Source organism: Balaenoptera borealis (assembly GCF_965194805.1).
Source record: "Balaenoptera borealis genome assembly, chromosome: 10".
Lineage (NCBI taxonomy): Eukaryota > Metazoa > Chordata > Mammalia > Artiodactyla > Balaenopteridae > Balaenoptera > Balaenoptera borealis.
Genome location: NC_138874.1, coordinates 69,074,059 through 69,093,043, shown reverse-complemented (window position 1 = coordinate 69,093,043; position 18,985 = coordinate 69,074,059). Strand labels below are relative to the sequence as shown.

Below are 18,985 nucleotides of genomic sequence, written 5' to 3'. Positions count from 1 at the left end.
GCGGCTGAGGTCGGCGGGCGCCAGGGGAGTCCGGGAACCCTCGAGGGCAGTCGGAGGCCGACCCTTCTCCATCCTCTGGTCCCTGGCACGGGGGGCACGAGGCCCAGGGCCGCCAAGTCTCTGCGCGCCGCAGCCCCGGCCGGTCCCCATCGCCCGGCTGGCCTCCGAGCTTCCCTCGGGCTGGAAGCGCTGAGCACCCGGCGCCCCCTCCGAGCCGCGAGCGGGAGAGCGCCGCGCTGCGAGGCAGAGGCTCCGCAGTCACGTGGTCGAGAGGAGGGCGGAGGGGAGGGAGGCGGGCAGGGAGGGGAGGGGGAGCGGAGTCGAGGGGGAGGGGGAGGGGGAGGGGAGGGGGCGTCCTCCGCAGTTCGGCTCCTCGCCGGGGCTCAGACACACAGCGAGCCCGGAGCCGCCGTGCCGGCCCGGCTGCTGCCGCCACCGCCTCCGCCGCCTCCGAAGCCTCCCGAGCCGCGGGGAGCGCCGCCGCCGCCGCCGCCGCCGCGGGCCGCCCCCGCCGCGCCGGCTTGGGCTCGGGCCGTCAGCGCCGCCGCAGCCACCAGCGGAGCCGGAGCGGGAGCCCGACCGCGCTGGGCTGGGCTGGACTGAGGCGGGCGCAGGGCGCAGGGCGCAGGGGCGGGCGCGCGGGGAAAGACGCACGGGCGGGCTTGGCTCCCGGAGAGCGGCCCGGGACTGCACCCGGACCGGCGCCTCCCCGCTCCGCGCTGCCCTCGGCCTCGCCCCGGGCCCGGGCGGATGAGCCACGCGCCCGGGGGACATGGAAGCGCTGACGCTGTGGCTTCTCCCCTGGATATGCCAGTGCGTGTCGGTGCGGGCCGACTCCATCATCCACATCGGTGAGCGCGGCGGGCGCGGGGCCGAGGCTGGGCGGGGGCCCCAGCGGCGCGGGGGGTGCGCGGCGTCCAAACTTGGCTGTTCCCTGGGCCGAGGGGCTCGGCGGGCGGTGCTCCCCCGAAGGGCCGCTCCGCGCCGCCCCGCGGAGGAGATGTGCACGGGCCGCGCCGCGCTCCCGCGGGCTCCCACTGCTCCCCGGGGCTCCAGTTCCTCCCGCGGGGCCCCGCGGCCTCTGCCGACACTTAGGGCCGCGGCTGCGGGAAATCCGGGGCTAGGCGCCAAGTCCAGACCCGCGCCCCTGGCGGGCCCGTCGGCGGGGTAGGGCCAGCCCTTAGGCGCAGCTCAGAGTAGCGGGGGCCGAAGGCGGGCAGGGCCCGGGGTCTCGCCAAGTTGGCAGGGCGGCATTGAAGAGGCCCGACCGGAACCGTGCGTGAATGTGGGTGGGTGGGTGTTGTCAGCGTGTGTCTCTGTGTGCGCCTGTGGCTCCATGTTGGTGTCACTGCGAGAGGGCGTTGGGGTGTATGGGGCCATCGGAGCCTGTGTTGGTGCGTGCATGACTGTCAGCCTGTTAGAGTGGACACAGTGTCTGCCTGTTTCTCTGGTGTGTGTCTGTGTACCTCTCTGTATATGTGTGTGTGTGCGTGTATCTGGCTGTGGCGACAGCAGCCCAATCCTGGACAGTCCCAGAGTTTCCTATGGCCCAAGTCTTGGGGGTCGGCACATGGTCTGGGTGGTGGGAATCAGGGAAGAAGCCTGGGCCGCGGTGTGTGGTGTGTGGGGGGAGTGTGTGTGCGCGCGCTGAGCGGGAAGAGACGGATGGAGGGAGAGAACCGGCAGAGGAGAGAAGACGAGATAGAGGAGAGGAGGAGGGGGCGCGTCGCCGATGGGGAGTGTGTGGGAGTTGGTAGCAGCAGGGGAGAAATCCCAGGAAGTTGGTCCGGGCTGGGGGACTGACAGCGGTTGCTTTTGGGGAGCCCGTCTGCAGTCGCTTTTCCGGAAGTTGGGAAAGACCAGCGAGCCCAGAGAGGCTGGGGGGTTGGGAGGTGTGAGAAGGCAGGGATGATGGGACAGGCGAGGCAGGGGTGTAATGGGTGGTCAGAGACTAGGCCTGGGCTTGGTGCGCTGCAATCCCCCTGCAGGGGTCAGGGGCCGGGACCAAACCTGCTTCCCAATGGTGGTGGAGGTTGTGGGGGGGGGGGCACTTGGGTCTCGAGGTCGGCATTGCGGCTCTGGGTGTAGCATGGAATGGGACCTCCCTCCTCCTGCCCAGCCCCCAGCTCGGGGGATCACTGGGCCCAGCCCTGGGACTGTGGTGACCCTCAGGGCCTGGTGAGGGGGGAGGACTCTGGAGTTGTCCAGGCTGCAGGGCCAGGTTCGGCGAGTCCCACCGATCTCGGCTTCAAGCGCTGGGAGTCGGCCACGGCGGTGCTAAGAGCGCAAAGGGCCGGCCGAGGCCGCCCCAGAGGAGCTGTTCATGGTTCTAGAAAGCACTTTCAAGAGCGGCTCCTTCTGGGCTCCTCAGCCCTGCTGGGTTAGAAGGCAAAGGGTCTAGGGACATACCCCTACCCGCCCCCCCCACAACATAACGCGGCAGGAGAAAAAGTGGGGAGGGATGGAAAGCAAGAGGCAGAGCCCAGGGATCCAGGCTGGGACTGAGCTGCCTGTTTGCCTGTCATCGGTTATCAAAGGCCCCTGCGTAAAGAAGCCCCCTGGCATAGGAGAGCCACTGTGGACCTGCTTGCTTAGCTCTTTGCAGAGGGGGGTGCGCAGGGCAGAAGGAAGTCATTGTTCCATATTGGGATTGGGGCTGGGGAGACTTGCCTGCAGGGGAACTTTGTGGCTCCTGGGATAGGACTCATGGGCCCTGTCAGGGCATTTAGGTGCTGCCTGAGGTCACAACAGCTTGGCTCAGTCCATTATGTGGGGCATGGTTGGTACATGAGGTGGTTTGGTTGTGAGACATTTGTGTGACCTGGTGGCAGCATGTGCCATGTGCATGTGTAACTCATGTCGACTGTGTTGGAATATTTGGGGGGCGTATTTCTGTGTTGGGGGAATGAGGAGAGCCTTAAACTATCCTATCAGGCTGAAACCGCAGCCCAGAAGTCCTGCCACCTGGCAACCTGCAGTCCTGCCAGCACCATGACCAGAGGGCCAAGGCTGGGGTAGGGGTGGGGTGGGGTGGGGAAGAGCCCCTCTCTAGGCCTAGTCTTGACCCCTCGTCTCCTCCAGGTGCCATCTTCGAGGAGAACGCAGCCAGGGACGACAGGGTGTTCCAGCTGGCCGTATCCGACCTGAGCCTCAACGATGACATCCTGCAGAGCGAGAAGATCACCTACTCCATCAAGGTCATCGAGGCCAACAATCCTTTCCAGGCCGTGCAGGAAGGTGAGTGGCCGGCCGCCATGCCCAGGGCTAACAGGGCGGGGGCCTGCCAGCAGCGCTGGAGCCCTGCAGGGTCGCGAAGGGCTGGGCCACGCAGGGTTCCCTGTGTGCCTGGGCAGTCAAGGTGCCGCGCACGGTGCGCGCTCCCTCCCCGGCCCACCAAAGCAGTGGTGCGGGAGGGCCTTGCGCTTTGGGGCTGGAGCGGAGAGCTTGTGAGGAGAGCTTGTGAGCGGGGAGCTGGGCTCCTTGCGGGGCGTGTCTCGGGCTTGTGCGGCTCCTTTCCAGCTGGGTGGGCGCGTCTATGAGCCGCGCAGGCGTGTGTGGCTCAGGGCTGTCTGTGTTGAGTGTGGGTGGGTGTGTCTGCGAGCAGGGTACCTGTGTTGGTGCACCTCCCCTGACCTGGATGGGCCGGTGTCTTCTTCTCTATCAACCGAGGAGCGAGGAGCGTGTGGCGCCCAAGCCCGTGAATGCGCAGCATCTCTCGCCTCGAGGTCCCTCTGTGCCTCGGCTGGCGTTTCTCGGCCGGCCGCGCTCCTCCTCCGGGTTTGGAGGAGCCGTTCTCCCTCGCGGTCCCCGCCGTGGGTGGAGGCGTCCCTGCCTGGGCCGAAGGTGGGCGCTGTTTGACCAGAAAAGCAGCGGAGTTGGGCCAGGCCAGGCTGCGGGGAAATCGTAGCCCGTGCCTGGGCCGCCGTGGTCCGCAAACTCGGCCCGCAGGCAGAGGCAACAAGTGCGAGGCTAAGTGCAGAAGCCCCCTCTGCTCTTCCCTCCTCTCTCATTCGCTCACCCTCCCACCGGGCTTGAGCCTGGGCTCTGGGCCTCAGGTATCTCTCCCACGATGCCTGCTTCCTCATCAGAGACTAAGGCTCTCACTGCCCCTGATATCTGCCTGGCCCAGGGCCCCTTTCCTCTCCTCTGCCCCCATATCCATGGTTTCTCCTAGTTCCATATATCCAAGGCTTTGACTCTGAGGCCCTCGCCCAGGAGTATTGAGGACAGAGGCCACAGCTGGTGGCGGGGATTTCTCCCAGGAGGAACAGACAGGACAGTGGGTCGGTGTAGGGAGGAGGTGGGCTGGCTGAGGGCTCCAGGCAAGTTACCCTCCCCCCGCCCCTGGGCCCAGAGACCTCCGGCTCTAGGTTATATGTTGGCTGCTGGTTTTCTTGTATCTCCAGGGATAGGGTGACTCAGTGAAGGCTCTGGTCTGGGTCCAGAAGGTCAGAACTGGTGCTGGGGAGAACTTGGTGCTGGAAGGAGGTTTTGCGGAGTCTGCTATTCTTGCAGAGGAGGGAGAAGGCCCAGCTCTGGGGCCTGAAAGTCCAAGGATGTCTTGAGGTAGTTGTGAAAAGCTGGAAGTCTGGATGTGTTTTGGGGGTGGTGGTGAGTGGGGTGAGGCTGGTGTTGTCTGTCAGGGGAGCTGCCACTCCTGGCCCTGGCAGATGTCTGATGTTCATTGAGGTACGAGGGAAGGAATCCCTGTCCTTTTTTGCTGTCTGATCATGTCCTACCTGCAGTCCCTGCCCCCACATGCCCTGTCCTTGGACTTTTTTTTCAGTGTGCCCTCATCACAACTGTTGCATGTGCTTGGGGTGGGCTCTAGCCAGGGGAGGGTGGGACCTCCTTAGGCAGGAATGACCCTAGCTGGGGTGGGGATCTGTGGTGACACAGGCTTTTCCAGTTACATGCCACAATTTTCACAGTGCCTCATGCTCCCTTGACACTGTCCCCAAACACTTGTCTCTGTGGACATTCATTCTTTGTGCTTGGGAGCTGAGGACACAGCTGGGTAGCACCTATTTCCTGCCCCAGGGAGCTCACAGTGTGATAGGGATGCCGCCTGTGTTCGCCATGGCAGTTTGGCTCTTCCACCGTCTCTGCTGACATACCTTGTTTCCATTGACTTCCCTTCGCTGTGTTGAGTATTCCATGCTCATTCATTTTGCTCCAAATGATGCCCATTGGCCCCCCCCCCCACCTCCCTCCAGCAGCAGGTCCCCAGAGACTGAAGGTAATGCTCTTGCCCAGGGTTACAGTCTCAGGCAGGTAACACACATGGGTGCACTGGGCAGCTGGGCCTGGAAGAACCTGGAGTGTGGGGTCTGGAGAGGTCACCTCTGTCAAAAGGAGCAGCTGTTCCGTAGCTTCAGCTGACTTTACCATTTGGGAATGAAAATCCTAGTGTTATAAATGGGCTGATTTTTTTTTTTTTTAAAGAGGAGCCCCAAATCTGGACTTTAATGTAAAACCTGATTTCTAACTGTTCTCGGCTAATCAAACAATTTGAACAACACAGTACAAGCCAAATACAACAGAGCTATGGGCCGTTCAGCCTTCAAGCCCTAATGCAACTTTGTTCTGGAGACACAGGGCTCCACCCAGGGGCCTTTTCTGGGTCTCAGTTTCTCTATTTTTATAACTGGAAGAATGTCTCAGGCTCCAAGCATGGCAGGCTGACACAGTCTTGGAAGGGTGTGAAGTGAGTGTGTGCGTACATCCAGAACTAGAGAATTGGAAGCTGATGGCTGACAGTTGTCCAGGTAGAGGAATACTGACCAGGTGGTGTTGGGCTACGCTCTGCCCAGAGGGCGTGTGGGGGTTAAAGTTGGCATGCTTTCAACTGATCAGCCCTGTGGGCAGAAATTCACATCATTATCCCATGACCTTTTGAAGCCCTGGGATGTTACCAGGGATGGGAGGAGCTCATCCCATCCCTGGGCTGGGACTCCTCGAGAGCCTCAGGGAGTACAGAGCGGGGCCGGAGGCTCCTCCTCCCTGGCCTGAGGCTTGGCACAGCAGGCCCTCAGCTGGCTGGGTGTCCTTCCTTCTGTGCTCTGTGGGGTGCTGTCCATCCCATGGCTTAGCTCTGCTTGATAGATATCTCATCTCTCTCCTTGGCCCTTCTTGATAGATATCTCATCTCTCTCCTGGGCTTGGACAGTCACAGCAGCAGGACACGGGTGGTAGATACAGCTCGGATGGGAAAGGAAAGGACTTCTTGGCTGGGCAGTGGCCAAGGATGAGGGCAAAGGCAGACTGGGGTTCAGTCTCCATCATGGACTGGGCGAGCTCCCAGTGACAACCCCCCCACCCCCGAGGTGGAATTGGGATTGAAGTGATGCTGCCCCATTTTGGCTTGAGAGGTAGCACCATGCAGGAATAAGAGCTTTGTTCTTGGAGCCCAAGAAACTGGGTTCAAATCTTGCTTGCCTCACGTGCAGTGTGATTTTGGGAGAGGCCTGGCCCTGTTCTGAGCTTCTGTTCACATATCTGTTGAAAGGGAACAATCACAGTACCTGCCTCCTGGAATTATTGTGAGGATTAAATGAGATGAGACATGTATAAATTGTCTGCAGAAGGCCTGCAGTAGGTGTTCAGTAGACATGAATTCCCTCTCCATTTCTTGACCAGCTGTGAATCCATCTCAGCTTCTCCTGAGGCTGTTATTTTCAGCTGCACCGTTGCTTAAGCTAGTGAATTCCTTGAGAGCGGACCCTAACTGACCTTTTCATTTTCAGCTTTTTGCTTAACTTTTTCCCTCCTGATTATAAAAGAAATGCTTTGCTACAATGAGCATGAATTAATTTAAAAATGTGAAAAAGGAAAAGGGCAATGCATGCTCATTATATAAAATGTGGAAGGTACAGGAAAGCATCAAGAGACAGAACAAAATCGTTTGGAATTCTACCACTGTTCTTTCCTTCTAGTCTTTTTTCGTGCACTGAATTTCGTAAGTGCTGAGAGTTCCTATTCTGTTCAGTTGTGTATATATATATATATATATTTTTTTTTTTTTTCATTTAACATATCATTGGCTTTTTTTGAAATCACTATGAACTATTTGTAAACATTACTTTTAACGGCTGCATATATTTTCAATATCCAAAACAACTGATTTTTAAAAATGCAAACATTTATGTTGAGATATGCTTAAGTATTTAATGAAGAAAACAAGAAACTCTACTTTGGCTTGTTGGTCCTAAGATTTATACCTGCAGTTTCTTCAGGCTGATTTTGTATCCGTACAAGCTTCTTACAAGCTACCTTTTGAGGCAGTTGGTCAGTTTATGTAAAAGATTGGATCACTTTTTAATAAAATATGCATTTGGTGAGGATTTAGCAAATGATAACACAGAAATGGTATTTAAATCTCTAAAAGGTTGTATCTTAGATTTAGTTGGCAAAGTCCATATTAACAGTAAGTGTGAAAATTTGTCTTCTAGATACTAGAAGAGATACTAATTTGTTAAATAAAAAAATTTTATATTGCTTTAAAGTGCCTGCTCAAGGAGAGGATTATATAAATGCATAAATGCATAAAAGAACTGCCTGAACACGAGTCTCTTCCGTTCACAGTATTATCTTTTACTGTAAGTAAAAGACTTGAGTTATTGGTTATGCTGTAGATATATCTGTCACAGAGTGGAAAGATAACAGTTTAGGGAAGAGGAAGAAAAAAAGGAATATATGTGATGCATTATTCCTTTTAGTTACAATAAGCACGAAAGTGTTTTAGGAAGACAAGGTAAAAATCACCCAAGTATAGCTTGGTGTTCACAGAATACAACAATGAAACAATGAAATAAGAGGAAAGTAAAGCACAGTGAGCTTGGTGGTGTCTATCTGATGGTCTTGCTCATATTATACTGGTCACTCCTAGGTGGTCACCCTGCCCCTTACACTCTATGACATCTGCTAGATGGTTTCCCTCCCTGAGCTTTGATGCCTCTGGTGTCTTCCTTGACTTCCCTTCAGAATTATAGGTCCCGCTGAGGCTGTATTTTTGCAGCCTCTGCTGGCAGACCCACTGTTCTCCCTGATAACGGCGTTATAGGTCCCTGCCTGGGAGATACTGTCAGCATTTCCCTGGGTGTGATGTTAGAGTCATTAAAGATGCTTGCAGGCCAACACCATCATTCCCATCGACTCAGCTGCATAATTTTTCTCTTGGTGCTGAAACAAATATTACCACAACTTTGCTGGTTAAAAATGGGAATGTAGGGAATTCCCTGGTGGTCCAGTGGCTAGGACTTGGCACTTTCACTGCTGAGGGCCCAGGTTCAATTCCTGGTTGGGGAACTAAGATCCCACAAGCCTATGTGGTGCGGCCAGAACAAACAACAAACAAACAACAACAACAACAAAACGGAAATGTATTATCTTACAGTTCTGCAGGTCAGAAGCCTGACATGGGTCTCCCTGGGTTAAAATCAAAGTGTTGGCAGTGCTGATTCCTTCTGGAGGCTCTAGGAGAGAATCCATTTTCTTGCCTTTTCAGCTTCCAGAGGCTGCCTGCCTTCCTTAGCTCCTGGCCCCCTTCCTCCATCTTTAAAGCCAGCTATGGTGGGTGGGGTCCTTCTCACAGCAAGTCACTTCTGTCCTCATACCCACTCCTCTGATTCTTCTGTCTCCCTCCTCCCAGGACCCTTGTGATTACATTGGGCCCACTGGGATAATCCAGGCCTGTCTCCCTGTCTTCAAATCAGTTGATTAATTCCATTTGCAACCTTAATTCCATTGCAGCCTTGCTTCTCTTTTGCCTTGTAGCCTAGCATATTCACTGTTCCGGGGATTAGGATGTGCATGTGTTTGTGGACCATTTTTCTGCTACCGTGTTGGCACACCTGGCAGGTGCCTGTTGTAGGCAGTGCACATCGTGACCCTTCCCTTTCTTCCACTTGGTTGGCTGCACTTTTGCTTACTGGGTGGCATCCTCTTGTCACTTGGGGCATATGGCCATGTTTCCCTGTCTTTCAGACTTGCTCTGGAGGTGGCACACTGTAAGTCTGCAGGCCTCTACAGACTTCCCTGTGCTCTCCAATGACACACTGACTTCCTGCCTGGGGTCTGCAAGCTGCTTGTGCCTAAGGAGGTTCCTAGAGGAATCTGCTTTGTGAATAACTAGACTGTGAGTCTGTGCCACCGTGCAGGTCCATGCCCTCCATTTCTTCCAGGCCAGGTTCTTCAGATCCCCCTCCTCTCCCCGCCCTCCATCCCGCTCACCTAGAGCACAAGGTGAGGGTCCCTACAAAGGACCCTTTGTAGGTGGGGTCCCTACAAAGGTCAGTCTTTCTCAGCTGACACACAGGGTCTTCTGCCAGTGATGTTTCAAGCCAGAAGATGGCTGTGGCCATGGCTGCAGGTGCTGATGGCCGCTCACTAAAGTTGGGCTGGGGACAGGGAACCATCTAGTCCCCTCTCTGGATTCCTCACAAGCCTGTGTCTATGTAAAATAATAACTGCCATCTTCCCTCAGCTAGACTACCAGGCTTCAGAGCTGTCCTTCATTCTAGGGTCACTCTTGTGTGTCCAAACACACACACTCTCTCTTCATAGACTGTACTCCTGCCCTCCCCACATCCTCATATTTAGTGGGTCCCAGAGGCTCCCTTTTAGTATCCCTATTGCCATAGCCTTGCCCCCAGATTGGGAGGTTGGACTTAACTGGCAGTGAACAGATGGGCATCTTATGCCAGGCGTGTGAGTTGGAGGCCATAGGTCTAGTGAGACACTTTTCCTCGTGCTGCCTCCAAGCTGCTGCTATTCCCATTCCTGGTGACATGGGAACTTTAACAACCTTCCTGTCTAGAGCAGCACGTTGGGGCCATTTGTCCAGGTTTCTCTTGGAGGATAGCTAAGGCTATCCCTTAACACTGAAAGCCACATCTTGTAAGGGCAGACAGACTCTTTCCAAATTCTTGTAGTTGCCAGGTCAAAAATCCCCTTGCCTTGGTCCCTATATCAGCCATCTTCTCTCTTTACTTGGACTTTTCACTACCCAGAAAATTCTGTCACCTAAAAACTTGGAACATTGAGTCTGTACTGCTTGTTCCCAAACCATTTCTAACCCAGTCTAATAACCTGGATATGAATCTTTTTAGACTTGGCCACACAGGGAAGTGCCTATTTGTTCCTACCGTTTGGTTTTGTTCTGTAGTTCCCTTTGTATCAGTCAGGATAGACTAAGTTATGCCATCATAACAAACACTCTCCAAGTCTAGTGGCTTAACATAACACAAACTTATCTCCTGCTCATGCTACATGTCAGCTTGGAGCTTGGCTCGTCATGGTCACTCAGCTTGAATATTGCTAGTTGCTGTGCCAGAGGGAAAGAGAGCTCTAGGGGTCTCCGCCTGGATGTGACACATGTCACTTCTACTTATATTTTATTTATTTATTTATTTATTTTAAAATTTTATTTATTATTTATTTATTATTTATTTTTGGCTGTGTTGGGTCTTTGTTTCTGTGCGAGGGCTTTCTCTAGTTGCAGCAAGCAGCGGCCACTCTTCATCGCGATGCGCGGGCCTCTCACTCTCGCGGCCTCTCTTGTTGCGGAGCACAGGCTCCAGACGCGCAGGCTCAGCAGTTGTGGCTCACGGGCCTAGTTGCTCCGCGGCATGTGGGATCTTCCCAGACCAGGGCTCGAACCTGTGTCCCCTGCATTGGCAGGCAGATTCTCAACCACTGCGCCACCAGGGAAGCCCCTTATAATTTATTGACCAGAACTAGTCGTGTGGTTCCAGCCAGTTGTAAGGGATCCAGGAAGCACAGACATACTATGTGCCTGGAAAGAGAGAGAGAACTGGAAATAGTTGGTGAATGACACAAATATCTACTACTCAGGTCATGTCAAAACAACCCTCCCATTTCCTTGGTGACTTGTTAAAACAACAACAAAAACAAAAGAAAAAAAAAAGACAAATAGAATTTTAGGTATTGGATCCTTGTTGGACCAAATCCATGGCTCCCATCAGTTCCCCTTTGCCCACTCATTTACTTGTCCCTCTGCTCCAGAAAGCGCCAGGCAGCCCTTTGGTGTAGGGGGACGTCAGGAAGCCTGGGTCTCCAGCCCCGCCAGGCTCTCAGAAGAGAGCCAATCTGTGTCTACCAATCTTGTCCTCTGTGAACTAGGGCCTGGATGGGCCCAGCTCTCCCAAGAAGACTTGGGCTCTGTGCTTCCTAAGGAATGAGGTGAAGATTGGCTATTGTGACACCAGCATCAGTGGCCCCCACAGCTGGACTTAAGCAAGTCTGTGTTTCCTGTGGACTCAGCAGGACTCCCTGTGGCCCTGTTTCTTCTACAGACACCCCCTGCCTCCTCCCAGTGCCCTCCTCATCCCTACCTTCCCCCACAGCAGCAGCTCTCTCTCTTTTGCTAAGGCACTGGGCTGGAGTGGAGACTCATCTCTGCCATGGGCTGGCCTGCGACAGCTCCCTTCTCTGGAGTCTGGCCTCTCTGACAGGCATGGGGCCCAGGAAGGCAGCTGGGTCTGTGTCCAATATCCCATCATTTGGGTTCTCCTAAGACCTTCCTTCCCGCCTGTAAACAGCCAGTTTCCTGGCTGATGGCCACAGGTTGGGAGAGAAAGACCCAGGGTTCTCCCTTCCGGGCCTGAAGCACAGGCAGGGTAGCTGGGAGGTGGTTAGATGGCCCTCTTCTATCTGTTTCTGGCCCCGATCTGGGCAGGGCAGGCTCGCAGTGGGTGAAGCCAGGGGCACCAGGCTGCCCCTCCTCCTCGAGCCACATCTGGAGTATGTGGCTCTGGCTAGTCCTGTCTGCCTAGTTTACCTCCCTTACATTAGTTCTTCGCTGGACCCACCAGAGGCAGCTAGACACTGCAGCTCTGTCTCTGCCTGCCCTGTGCCTGTTCCCAGCCAGAGCTCAGCCTGGCCCTCCCATGCCTCTGCGTGAGATTAGACATGGTGCCTACAAGCCGAATTGGGGGCAGAAGGAGTCTTGTTGATCTCACGCACAGACTGGGGTTCCCGTCCCTGCTCTGCTGTCCGACTCTGGGCAGGTTACCTCAGTTTCCTCGACTCAAAGATGGGAATGATGACACAGAGGACACTGTGATGGTCAGTTGAGGAAATGTACTGCAATGCCCAGCCAAGGGCCAAGCACAGAGGTTGGGATGGTTGTTATAGTACCAGCCTGAGTGGTCCCAAGGGGCTCTTGGCCTCCTTCCACTTTCTGACCTGGGCTGGGTGGGCTTTCCCAACCCCTGCCCTATTTAGGGTGGCTTGGAGTTGATCCTGGCCTTACTGGTGTCCCAGGAAAGCAGGTAGGCAGGTTGCTATTGATGACATGGTTTACGTGGAGGCTGCCTGGAGCCACCAGTGTGGGCTGGGGCTCCGGGAACCTGTAGACCGTCGCTGCACGGAATTGCAATCTTGCTGCAGCCTTGCTGTTCTGAGTGCACAGAGTGGCCCGAATCCAGCCAGCCTGGCCCAGCCCCTGAGCAGCTGGCCATAGTACCCATAACTTGCTCTTTTTGGTGGAAAGGGGTCAGGCAGGTACGGGTTCAAATCTCAGCTCTGTGACTGATTAGCTGTGTGGTCTTGAAAGGTCACTCGTCTTCTCCAAGCCTCAGTTTTAATACCTGTGAAGTGGGCTACCTTGGGGTTGTGGTGATGGATCTAGAGAGGTGACTTACACCTGATAGGAAGGAGGCTGTTGGCACGCAGCAGCCCACTGGGGCGCCCAGCAGAGGCACACTGAGGGTGTGGGTGGTGGCACACAGTACACTAAGTAGGCATTGGTTCTCTCTGTGTCCTGGCCACCATTTGCTCTGTTCGTCTGTTCACCTGACAAGGGTACATGACACCCCTTGGTCTCTGGGCCCTGCCTGGGTGCTACCAAACCCCAGGTCAGGGCAGAGACATGGTCCCTGCTGGCTGGACACCATCCCCACCCCCACCCCTTGGCTGGAGCTCTTGGCTCAGCCTGGCCATGTGCCCGCCCTGATGTGGCCTGAGGCCCTGCAGACTCGCCCTGGGCCTGGCCTGGCAGGCTGTCTCCATGCTCTCCCATTCCCATGCAGCCCCTCCTGCACTTGGTACAAAGGCAGAGGCTTTGGGTCTTGCCCCGGCTCTGTTCCTGAAGCGGGACTGGGGGCTTTCTTCCATCCTTCTGTCTGAGCACCCAGAGACCTGGGAGGGAGGGAGGGGCCACACTCTGGGCCCTGGTCTGGGCTCGGGGCTCAAAGCTCTGAGACCTGAACTGGGCCCTGGGCGAGGCCCCTGCCGCTCGTCTCTGTGGTGTCCATCTCAGGAGGTCGGGGCCGAGCGCCGAGGAGGCCGTGACTTGGCTTGGCCCTTGGACCCTTGCTGCCTTCCCTGTCATGGCCGCAGGTATCAGATGCGGCTCCTTCTCAGTCCTGGGTGGTTCCCAGGGCACCTGCCCTCACTCGCCTCTCCCTCCCTCCCTCCCTCCCTCCCTCCCTCCCGGGCTCTGGTAGCCCAAACAATCCAGTGGTCTGCCCCCAAGTCCTGTGGGCTGCCATCCCAAGCCTAGAGCTCTGGGGGAGCATCTATCCCTGTCACGGGGCCCCAGGCTGGAACCTCAGCTCAGAGCTGGCTCGGGGCTTTGCCTACATCCTGGATAAAGGCTTCTGAGGGCTGAGGCATGACCCTGCGCGACCCACAGTGCAGAGCTGGGCTGCACAGGGCGCCTATGGCCAGTGTTCCTCAAGGGACAGGCAGGGGGTGGCCTCCGGGGGAGGGTGGTGTGTTGGGCAGTGCCAAGGAGGGGGGGCTGTCCAGCAGCGGGGGTCGGGTCCTCTGCCATGCCCTGGAATCTGGGCTGAGTACCCCTGCCTGTGTGTGTGTGTGTGTGAATGTCCATGTGTGCCAGTATATGGGTGTGCAGGTGTGTGCATGGGTGTGCGTGTCTGTGCACACACATGTGCTCATATGAGGAGGCTGTTGCAGATGTCCACGCTGCCTGGGCACGTTTGGCGGAAAGAGCCGCAGTTCCAGCTGCCACTGGGAGCCAGCCCAGGAGCCTCACTGAGGGAGGGAATGCAGTGAGCTTGGCAGCTGTGTCTGCTATAGGCTCCTGGTGATGGCCTGTTAAAAAGCAGAGGTGTCTGTCAGTACCCAGTGTCTACTGACACCTGTGCCCAGGGCTGTATGAGCATCATCTCTGGACCACCCCGGGGAGCACGGGGATTATATGGAGAGCAGAGCGAAGCAGGGATTGCTTCAGAAACGCGAAGGATTGGTCGCTGAGCCAGCATTCCCCTTGTTCCTTGCCTGCCCTCCCACTATGCACATGACCCTCCCTTTATCTCAGCCTTTGTCCAGTTCTCTCCACCTCTACCACCATCTCCCCAGCCTCAGCCTGGATCCCTGTGGTCACTTACTCACTGTTACCTGGCTCTGCCCTCCTCCCTTCCAGGCCTCTGTCCGTGTAGCAGCCAGAGCTATCAGAAAAATCAATCCTGTCACCTCCCTCTTCTGCTGCAACCCTTCAGTGGCTCCCTGCAGTACTAAGAATAAAATCCAGACTCCTTGCTAGAGCCTGCAAGGCCTCAAGTACAACAAGGGCTGAGCTCACTTGCTTCACTGCTGCCACTCCTCTTGATCTCTTTGCTTCAGCCACATTGACTTTCTTCCTGTGTCTCCAACAGTTGAAGCACGCTCCCACCCCAGGGCCTTTGCACATGCTGTTCCCTCCAGCAGGAAGGCTCTTTACATGATAGGCTCCTTCTCAGCCTCAGCTATTCCTCAGATCTCACCTCCTCAGAGAGGCTCCCCTTGGTTCCAAGTAAGGACCCTCTTATTCTCTGTCAAAGCCTTCTTTTCCTTCTTTGCATGCTTCCTCACCTGCAATTGTGTTATTAATTTATTTGTGAGGAGCGTCAGGTCTGTGAGGGCAGGGAAGTGTCTGTCTCATCCAGAGCTGAGTTCCCAGAGCCAAGCCTGGTGTGCAGCTGGTCATGGGTGCTCAGTAAAAGCCTCTGGATGGATGACAGAACAGGACACACGAGACCTCTGCTCTTTGAGGTCCCCTAAAGCTTGTGGTCCTGCCTTCATGCTCAGAACCACTCAGAGTCCCATGCCATGTGGGGCCTGGAGGCTTGATGCATTTATAGCAGCCCTGTCCTGCCACCTGAGGCCCACTTATGCCAGCTGTTCCCTCCTGGCCAGCTTCTAAATGTGAAGATCTTTCTCATGGCAAGAAATGCTAGGAGCAAATACCACAGCCTCTCCCTGGCAGTGGCCACTTCCATGGGGGATTCCAAGGCCCAGCACAAAGGGTACAGTCACAGTGGAGGGGTTTCTCACGCTCATGGGCTGGAGCGGGAAATAGTTTTGGAGGACCTGTTTCTGGAAGGCGTTTCCCCGCCTGAGCTGCTCTGGCAGGGGCTCAGGGCCATTGGCCTGTCCATCTGCTCTGAGATGCGCCTGTGCAGATCGGAGTGGGTGGTGAGGGAAGGGAGGCTGCCCAGGGGAAGTAGACATTCCCCCTGGGCTCCAGGTGCTGGCCCTTGGGGGCTGTGTGGGCTGACTGCTGTCTGGGTGTTGGGCATGAGCCAGGACTTGGGTTTCCATCCTCGTCTCTCACCTGGGAATCCTCTGGTTGTCTCGGGAGCCGCACCCCGACATGTGGCCTCAGTCTCCACATGTATGAAATGGGGATGATGTTGTCCTAGCCACTGCCCCTTCCAAACTTGGGTAAGGAAAAGGGCTGGGAGAGGGAGGAGCAGCTGCAGGTGTGGGACCAGTGAGCCTGGCAGCCTCAGCTTGGAGGGGAGGGTACTGCCAACCCTCCCCCCAGCACCCCTGCAGGAGCTGGTGAGCAGCGCCCATTTACGAGGATGTAGCCGCCACCCCTGCCACGTTGGCTTCTGGGGAAGCAGGAGTTAGAACCCTTCCAGTGAGCTGGGGCTGAAGGGGCTTTGAAGCTCTGTAGTTGTTAATGATGGAAACCTCATCAGGAGAAGCCTGAGCGTGGCTCAGAGGACCGACTGTGTCAGGCTGCTTAGCTCCTGCCAAGAAAATGGACTTCTTGAAGGGGAAGATGGCGGGTCTGTGATGGGTATCAGCACCCACTGATCAGTACTGGCGAGTGCTCCAGGGGAGCTTCTAGATGGCGTTGTGCAGCTAGATAGGACTACATGTGCACTCTGCTCCAACCTTGCCTCTGGGACGCTCTTCAGGAGGCCTTCCCTGACTGCTCTGCTCCCTTAGCTGGGGCGAGGTCTTCTCTTGGCTGCCATGCCATCCTGCATGTTTCGCCTTGTGTCTCAGTGGGTGCCTGTGAGGCCTGTGAGCTCTGCATCTCAGGACTCCCAGCACATGCAGGGCCAGAGCAAGTGTTTGTTGAGTGGCTGTCTGACTGTACTGATGGCATGTACACATGTGGGTCTGCAAACACACACGGGAGTGCATGCCTGTGTGTCCTGGCGCGCTCCCAGACATACCCCTGCAGACGGACTGAGCCCCTCCCTGGGGGAGCCTGTCAGGTGGCCTGCCAGGGGTGTGCCTTGAGGACCCCGCTGGGACTGTGGCAAGGTGGCTGAGCCACGGCACTGTGGGGTATGTGGAGAGTTTCTGAAAATACCACCGCCTAGCAGCCTCACATCAGGGAATCCTGCCGAGTGTCTGAAATCACGCTCTATATTAGTCACGTGGGTGTCAGGAATACTCGTACTGGCCTAAGCAAATTAGGGATATTTATCAGGCCGTGTAATGGAAAAGGCCTGACGTTGCATAACTTCAGGCATGGCTGGATCCAGGGACCCAAACGGTGTCCTCAGGACACCACCTCCTTCTCCACACCCTGTCCCTGCCTTCCCCTGGGCGGGCTTCCTTTCCAGGCAGCCCCATCCACTCAGAGCCCCCAGGCTATTGTAGGCTGATGTCTAATCGGCCCAGCCCCCTGGTCCTTCCCCACGGGAAGAGGGGGACTGTTTAACAAGAGTCTCACAGGTGTCCCAGGATTGCTGCTGTTTGGCCTGGCATGGGGACAGGCTCCTTCTGGAATCAGTCCTGGTGCCAGTGGAGTGGGGTGCCCTGATTGGCCAGGCCTGGGGCTGCCCCAGCCCCAAGCTGAGGGTGAAGGGGCAGAGCAGACCTGGGTGGGTGGTGTCACCCTGGAAGTGGGAACGGCTGCTCAGCGTGGGGCTTCTCTGCCCACGGGACACTCGGGACTGGAACTGGGCTGGAAGCCCTGGGGCCGCACCTGGTGACAGGACATTCCCACACAGTGGGCTCCAGGAGACCTCAGACCTGGCTTACTCGAAAGCTCTGTGCGGCGGGCAGGACTAGGAGGGTGAGAGCCAGGGTCTGAGCTCTGTGGTGTGCCTGTGCGCGGCGGGAAGCAGACGGGATGGGGGCCAGGCGGGGCCGGAAGGCTTTCTGGGTGAGGGGCACTTGTGCTAGCCCAAAGGCCAGGAGGCTTTGAGTGAGGGAAGCCTGTGTTTCAGGCATGGGGCAGGGTGAGCTGAGCTGTGGGTGGCATTTGGGACAGTGAGGGAAGGGTGGGAGCCAGCCTGGTGGGGCAGGGACTGGGGGATGGGAAGGGGGAGGGGACCTGGGGCCTGGGCCCTCTCCCCACTGGGTGTCCTGAGGGTTCCTGTGGGCGTGGTGTGACCTGGACCTTCCTTTGCACCCCCAAGTCCCGAAGGGAGGCAGGGCCTGATCCCCAGGAGGTGGAGCTCACTGCCCTGTGGCCTCCTGCAGGTCCTGGGGTGTCTGCAGTCCTACCCCATACTGTGCATGCTGTCAAACTCTATTTGCAGGAGGGGACAGGGCAGTGGGTCTTGGCCTTACACACTTGGCCCCCACTTTATATGTAGACACAACCTGTAGCCTTGGCCCCAGACTCAACCTTTTCCACCTGGGGTGAGGGGGTCTTTCCTATCCCCACACACACCACCTGTTTTGGGCAGGGGTCTCTGTCCCCTTCTTCCAGATGGCCCATTTGTGGCCACCCCTGGAGCTCACCCAGGTTCCAAGGGAGGGGAAGGGGTCCTGGGTTGGCAGCCAGAGACCTGGCTTGCCGCAGCAAAGCAGAGGGCCAGCTCTGCTCACCCTTCTGTCCGGTGGGGACACTTGTCTCAGGCTACCGCGGACCTTGGGAGGCTGGGCCGGTCATGGCAGAACTAGGAGTGCCAGGAGGGGGCTGCCTTATCGGCAGAGGCTCCCGCATCCTCCTGGGCAGTATCTGCCCCACACTGAACGGCTAATTGAATAGAAACCCTCCACATGCTGTGACACAGAGCCCGGGCCCTACCTAATCTCGTTAAGAAGTCCCCTGACAGTCTCATCAGGTGGCTGGCTGCTCAGAGAGGTTTATCTCTGCCACGTGGTGGTCAGGCCCCCAGAGACTGGGCCTGGGATCAGGCCCCCTCCCAGCTGCCCTCCAAACAGGGGCTCAGGCAGAGGTGAGGCTGCTAGGCTCTGCTGGCCACCAGCAGTCCTTACTTAATTGGATATGGTTTGCTGGACTTAATTACTTTAAAATTATTAACTTCAGCCAGAGAAAGCAGGCGGGGTGGGGGGTCAAGGAAGAAATGTGAGCCACCCAGACTCCTTCCTGCCTCCCAGTAGGTGAGCTAATGGAGGCACTCATCACCATAGATTTCTTTCATTTCAGCTCTGGGCGTGCTCCTCCAGTTTAGACCGTGTTCAGGAATGCGCACTTCTGCTCCACTAGGAGGTGTTCCTGGCTGGGCCGTGAACTGTCATTTGGTCCATCCCCCTGTCCCAGGCCCCTTGGTTTTCCCTCCTCAGACACTGAGCACTGGAGTTCAGTAGAGAGAGGACAAGGAGAGCCAGGCATCACTCACTCTGGGACTGGGGTCTCTAGAAAGAGCCCTCCCTCACATTGGCTGACACGGGGACCACCTCCTTTCCCAACTCGGGAAAGATGCTGCATAAACCTAGCAGCTCTGAGCTGAAGAAGGCTTACGTTCTCCATAAGGAATATTTCTCTGCAAGGAATATTTCATCTCATCAGTAACGT

At 56.5% G+C, this 18,985-nt stretch overlaps 1 protein-coding gene across 2 annotated transcripts in view; it reads left to right on the top strand.

The window, feature by feature from the left end:
* The first annotated feature begins 724 nt into the window (after positions 1-724).
* The window catches only part of GRID1 (glutamate ionotropic receptor delta type subunit 1), a 666,028-nt gene continuing 647,767 nt past the window's right edge, over positions 725-18,985 (top strand). For both annotated transcript variants that reach the window (XM_082406733.1, XM_082406734.1), the window contains exons 1-2: positions 725-851; positions 3,082-3,237. In XM_082406733.1, the coding sequence (XP_082262859.1) occupies positions 773-851; positions 3,082-3,237 (235 nt within the window). In that variant the 5' untranslated portion in view covers positions 725-772. The remainder of the gene's footprint in view (positions 852-3,081; positions 3,238-18,985) is intronic.